This window comes from Bos indicus x Bos taurus, chromosome 15, assembly GCF_003369695.1.
Source record: "Bos indicus x Bos taurus breed Angus x Brahman F1 hybrid chromosome 15, Bos_hybrid_MaternalHap_v2.0, whole genome shotgun sequence".
Classification (NCBI taxonomy): domain Eukaryota; kingdom Metazoa; phylum Chordata; class Mammalia; order Artiodactyla; family Bovidae; genus Bos; species Bos indicus x Bos taurus.
This window is the reverse complement of record NC_040090.1, coordinates 38,383,956-38,390,232: the sequence shown is the minus strand read 5'-3', so window position 1 is coordinate 38,390,232 and position 6,277 is coordinate 38,383,956. Positions and strand designations below refer to the sequence as shown.

The 6,277-nt window shown below is 41.2% G+C and overlaps 1 protein-coding gene across 1 annotated transcript; it reads left to right on the top strand.

Annotated features, from left to right (window-relative positions):
• The first annotated feature begins 4,269 nt into the window (after positions 1-4,269).
• On the top strand, positions 4,270-5,289 carry LOC113904851 (olfactory receptor 226). Its single transcript, XM_027561938.1, has one exon. It carries the CDS (start codon positions 4,270-4,272, stop codon positions 5,227-5,229), a length of 960 nt encoding a protein of 319 aa, XP_027417739.1. The 3' UTR covers positions 5,230-5,289.
• The last annotated feature ends 988 nt before the right edge of the window (positions 5,290-6,277 follow it).

Sequence of the window (6,277 nt, the reverse complement as noted above, 5' to 3'; positions counted from 1 at the left end):
TTCCATTTCACAGGTAAGAAAAAAGAGGCAGAGAGATGTTAAATAATTTTTTCAAGTCACATAGTTGAAAACAAGCAGTGTGATGATGGAGACCACATTATTAATCTCTACTTACACTGTTCCTGGGGACTGAGATTGTGACAAACCTTTTCACAAATTTTGTTTTATTTAATCCTCAAAACATCTGTAAAATATGTTATTATCATGTTATGGCAAATCAACTGATATATAAAAAATCCTTATTAAACAGAATATAAATTACAAACATTGAACTAAAACCCAGAAACTCTCAATTCAGTGCTCGTTCTATGACATCATGGAACTATTAATAAGAGATGTCACCCATATGAGTTCAGAAGGTAAAGGAAGAAATTTTGTAGCATTGTTGAGACCCTCTCATGTTCCAAGCGTTGTCTATATATCATGACATTTATTTCTCTTAACAACTTTGTGAGGTGTATTATTCTCATTTTTTAGGTTAGGAATCTAAGGCTCACAAAGTTTAAGTAAATTGCCCAAGATAACATACTTGAGCTAGAATATAAGCCCAGACTGGCCTGGCCTAAAGCCAAAGCAGGAAAGTGGCAGGATAGAAAGAAGGAAGGGGAGGGCAAGGGGAGAAGCTACGAGGTTGTAGGAGTATTGTGAGCACCGTCTGCTATTCTGATGAACTTTTCTGATAAACTTCTATTTCTTGTTTCTTAAACACACCCTTTTCCTGTCTTCTATCCCAGTCTCTCTCTCTTTCGCTTCCCCCCCGCCTTTGTATCTCTACTGGTCTCTTGGGGTCTGGCTTTAAAGTCATCCCAAACATCAGAAGGAGGAGGGCAAGTGGAGACTACAGGAGGGAGGTGCAAGATAAAAGAACCTTTCCTGGTGTGGCAGTGCTCTCTGACCATGGGAGGAAGAGAAGGCGGAGTCTCTGTAGCATCTTTCTTTGTCCTGATGCTTTAATTTTCCTTCATATGTGCTCTTTAAGTGGTTTCCTAGCCAGCTGGTCATCTTGGGAAGACACTGAGTCAAAGACATCTGAATAAAGTAAGTGGATTTTATCTCCTGATTCCTCTTTAGTAGTCAAGTCTCCCATGTTTTCTTTCTACTCAATACATCCATCTTCCTAGTTGCCTCTACATCTAATAAAACCCAAACCCTTATCAGCATTTCTCACATCTGGTCCATTCTGATACTTAGACCAATGTAATTCTCTTTATCTTTTCCACACATAGGCTGTCTTTGTATTTATTCACACTCTGCCTAGCCTCCCTATAACTTTTATGATCTCTCATTCCTAATTCTTTCTATATTATACTTATCTTCACCTAATCTTCTCTCATTGGATCTCTTATCTATTATAGCACATTTATTTTACCTAAATACCATCCTTTTTATCAACAGAAGGTACAAGTTCTCTGCTCTTAATCTAATTTCCTTATATTCTATCTTGTCCCTGTAGATCTACTCATTCTTCTATATTCAATGTCTGTTTTCATTATACGTTATTCCAATTCTGTCAAATTTTCTGGTAATTCATTTAAATTCTCTGTTCAATCATTTCCATCCATTTTGTTTCTTTATATTTGATTCCTATCATTTCTAATTCATCTGTTCTATCCGTATCTTTCCTTTCTTCATTTTCCCCTCCATCCATGTGTCCATACAACCATTATAATACCTTTACTATTCAGTTCTTAAGCAGACCCTAAAATGAGAATCACTGTCAAAAGAAGAGACAAAAATTCCTGTAAATAATCTTTACTGTAGAAACATGGGTAGTTTTGGAAGATGACAATTGAGAAACTAAAACGTGAAAAGTAAATAATGCCTAAGAACAGTTTATTTTTTCTTTCTTTCTTTTTTTGTTCCTGGGAGCAATTTTGACAGAGAAGAACATAGGCAAATCACAGAATTAGAGAGAATAGCACAATATGTTTAGAAAAAGAAAAATAGTGTTCAATGACATTACTGCAGGACAGTTGAAGGAAATACATTTTGACACACTGTTGGATTTTGTGTGTTTTCCCCCAAATCATATGCTCTTGGGATGAGATATCTATATAAAGTTTCACTCTAGAAACAAGTACAGAGAAGGCAATGGCAACCCACTCCAGTACTCTTGCCTGGAAAATCCCATGGGCGGAGGAGCCTGATAGGCTGCAGTCCATGGGGTCGCTGAGAGTTGGACACGACTGAGCGACTTCACTTTCACCTTTCACTTTCATGCATTGGAGAAGGAAATGGCAACCCACTCCAGTGTTCTTGCCTGGAGAATCCCAGGGACGGGGGAGCCTGGTGGGCTGCCGTCTATGGGGTCGCACAGAGTCGGACACGACTGAAGTGACTTAGCAGCAGCTGCAGAAACAAGTAGAAATTAGATTGATAAGAGCTGAGGTTGGAAGAAAAAAGACCAGGTAATAGGCTATTGAAAAATAAGTCAAGAAATAACAAGGACCTGATTGGTATAAAGGACTAAGGAGAAGACAGTAGAAATGGGACAAATTTAGGAGATTAATTAAAGAGGAAGTTTAGATAAAACTTGGATTAGTTGTGGGGTTGGGGTGGGTAGAATAGGTATAGAAGATATAAGAAACCTCCAGATCTCTGGTGTGGTACACACTGCAGAGAAACTAATATCATTCATTGTGATAGAGGAAAATAGACTTAGGAAAAATTTTCCAGACATGTTATGCTTGAGCGGCCTATGTGACATCAAGGGAATTATACCCACTCTTTGCTATACCATAAGGATATATATGGCCACTTTGGCATGTGGTTCCTCTTTTATTTTATATCTACCTAAGCAATAGCAGCACTGACACCACTAGTAACAGTGACATATGGGATTTCCCAGGCTCTACTATTAGAGAAAGAGTAATGAGAGGAACCTTAACAAATCAGTGAAAAAGAAAAGAAAGAAAGGACAGCTAACGGTTCTATGAGGAGATGCCACATGAGTCAAAAATTGAAAGTTAAGTAGGAATTAGGTGATACATTAGGTGCTGGATGCCAAGAGCTGCAGGGTATAAAAAACAGTGCAGTGACAAGAGATAACACCTTGTTTGGTGACACCTTGTTAAATAGCTTGAACTTGATTGTGTAGACAGGGTGGTACCTCGGAAGGTTTTAAGCAGGGGGATGAAACGCTCAGATTTAAGCTTTAGGGGAGAGACCATAGGCAGTAAGGTCAATTAGGAGCCTAATCTTTTTAATTTATTTGCTTATTTTCAAATGTGCAGAGCATCAAAGGTGGAGGCAGAAGAGACTGACAGATACACAGGAATATCTAAGGCCCAAAGGGTCAAATGCACAGTTAATCGCACATGAGGTGGGTATTGAGAATAACGGATCAAAGTTAAGGTTCTGATGATGATTATAATTTAGAAGTTCCCATTTATGAAGCTAGTATATAGTACGAGAATAGGTGGAAGATTAAACTTTCAGGAATGAGGAGATGAAGACATGTCTCCACCACCAGATTACGAGCTCCTTGCAGACTAGGCACATGTTTTATTTACCCTTTCTCTACCTCAACTCAGCCTATAGTCTGGAATGTATTTGATCCACCAATACTTTTGAAATAAATAAATGGTGGGTGTGGATGGTAAGAATGGGAGTGACGGGCAATGTAAGCCAGGGATATGACATTTTGTAATTACATTAAAGCACCCATCCAAGTATTCTTGCCTGGAAAACTCCATGGACAAGGAGCCTGACAAGTGGCTCAAACACTGAGAAATGCTCAAGTACTGCTCACAAAGCATAAAGAAAAGAGAAACTCGGGTATAAACTGATTAGCAGTTTTGATGTTTTCAGATTCCATATAAAACAGAGACACAGAGTATTTGTCTTTCTCTCTCTGGTTTATTTTACTTATCATAATGCCTTTAAGATATAAATTATTTCTTCAAAACGGAGTCATGATGTAGTTCATAGACAAACTCTCACTTCAGAGCAGCTAAGACTCTTAATATTTCTGGGTTTCATCTATATTTTTCAGGGACCAATTGGTGCTTATCAACCCATGCTTCTCCAAGAGCCAGAATACACTCTCATCCTATTCCAATACAAGATAGTTTATTTTTGTCTACTTTTGTCTCTGCTCATTTCCAGATTACAGAAGAAAACAATGGCTTCAGTTCACTGATGAATTACATGCACTACTCACATTGCCTTCTGCCACTATAAACCCATCAGGAGAAAGATTGAGTTTCTGCTGCTGCCTCCTGAACACACTCTATTCTCCCCTGAAAAGCAATGGGCATGACCGACACCATGGAGAGGAAGAACCAGAGTGGGAGAGTGAGTGAGTTTGTGTTGCTGGGCTTCCCAGCTCTGGTACCACTGCGGGCACTATTATTTGCCCTTTCTCTGTTAGCCTATGTGTTGGTGCTGACTGAAAACATACTCATCATTGTGGCAATCAGGAGCCACCCCAGCCTCCACAAACCCATGTATTTCTTTCTGGCTAATATGTCCTTCCTGGAGATTTGGTACGTGACAGTCACTATTCCCAAGATGCTAGCTGGCTTTGTTGGGTCCAAACGGGGCCGTGGACAGCTAATCTCCTTTGAGGGCTGCATGACGCAGCTCTGCTTTTTCCTGGGCCTGGGCTGCACTGAGTGTGTCCTCCTTGCAGTTATGGCTTACGATCGCTATGTGGCCATCTGCCATCCTCTCCACTACCCTGTCATTGTCAGTGGCCAGCTGTGTGTGCAGCTGGCAGCTGGCTCCTGGGCAGGAGGTTTTGGCATTTCCATGGTCAAAGTTTTTCTCATTTCTCGCCTCTCTTACTGTGGCCCCAACATCATCAATCACTTTTTCTGTGATGTCTCTCCATTGCTCAACCTTTCGTGCACTGACATGTCCACGGCAGAGCTTACAGACTTTGTCCTGGCCATTTTTATCCTACTGGGGCCACTCTCTGTCACTGGAGCCTCCTACATGGCCATCACCAGTGCTGTGATGCGCATTCCCTCAGCTGCTGGGCGCCATAAAGCCTTTTCCACCTGTGCCTCTCACCTTACTGTGGTGGTCATCTTCTATGCAGCCAGTATCTTCATCTATGCCCGCCCAAAGGCACTCTCAGCTTTTGACACCAACAAGCTGGTGTCTGTACTTTACGCTGTCATTGTACCACTGCTCAACCCCATCATTTACTGCCTGCGCAACCAAGAAGTAAAGAGAGCCTTACGCCATACTCTACACCTGCACCAGGGCCATGACGCTAACTAAGCCTGGGAGAGCTAGCACAAGTAGAAGGGAGGTATTAAATCTTAGATAAATAACTGGGTTTCCCTGGTGGTTCAGCGGTAAAAATTCCACCTACAATGCAGGAGACCACCTGCAGAGCAGGAGAAGTGGTTTGATCCCTGGGTTGGGAAGATCCCCTGGAGGAGGAAATGGGAATGGCAACCCCTTCCAGTATTCTGCCTGGAGAATCCCATGGACAGAGAAGACTGGGGGGCTACAGTCCATGGGGTACAAGAGTGAGACAAGACTAGTGACTAAACCATCACCACCAGTGCTCTTAAACTTAGGATCTGTGTCTTCTAAGAAGTGCAGAGGAGCTCTTCAAGCCTAAATTAGGGACTAGAGTTTCCAAGGCACCACCAAGGAAGTAATTCAGGACAAGGAAGAGAGGTGAATTACAAGCTAGAAGTTGGATTTCTTCAAGACAAGGTCTTAGTATACAGGCTAGAACTTGATCTCACGTTGTCTGCTCTACTGTAATTTACATAGAACACGTTCATGAAGCATGTATCCTGGTGGGGTGGAAAGGGATGACTATGAGCATAAAACATGACTGAACTCCAATATTTAAGGCAAAAAAAATGTAAAACTAGCGTTTTTCTAAGTGGCTCTTCCTGGATTTGTTACTGAATTTTAGTTCTGAGACAGAAGATACAAAAAAGGGAAGCAGAAGGAGAAAAGCCATTCAAGGAAGCATAGGCTTCATTATGGAAAAGCAGCAGGAGACTTCTGGATGAGACCTCTTCTAGTTGGAGGATACCGATTTAGCCCATGAAGTAGTGGGACCATAACTGATCATGCTAGTGTGAATTACAAGGCAGGGAGACAGAAAACTGTGAATTTTTGTATTGGCAATATATCACCCCTTGGCCTACAGGGGTTCAGAGCTTCATTTTCTGATTTATCAAGGTCAGTGCCCACACTGAACTAGTGACTGGGTGCAGTTGTTTATTTAATACTCAGTCTCCCTAATTAGACTGTAAGCTCCAAGGAACCAGAGATCACATTTGTTTGTTCATCACTTTATTAG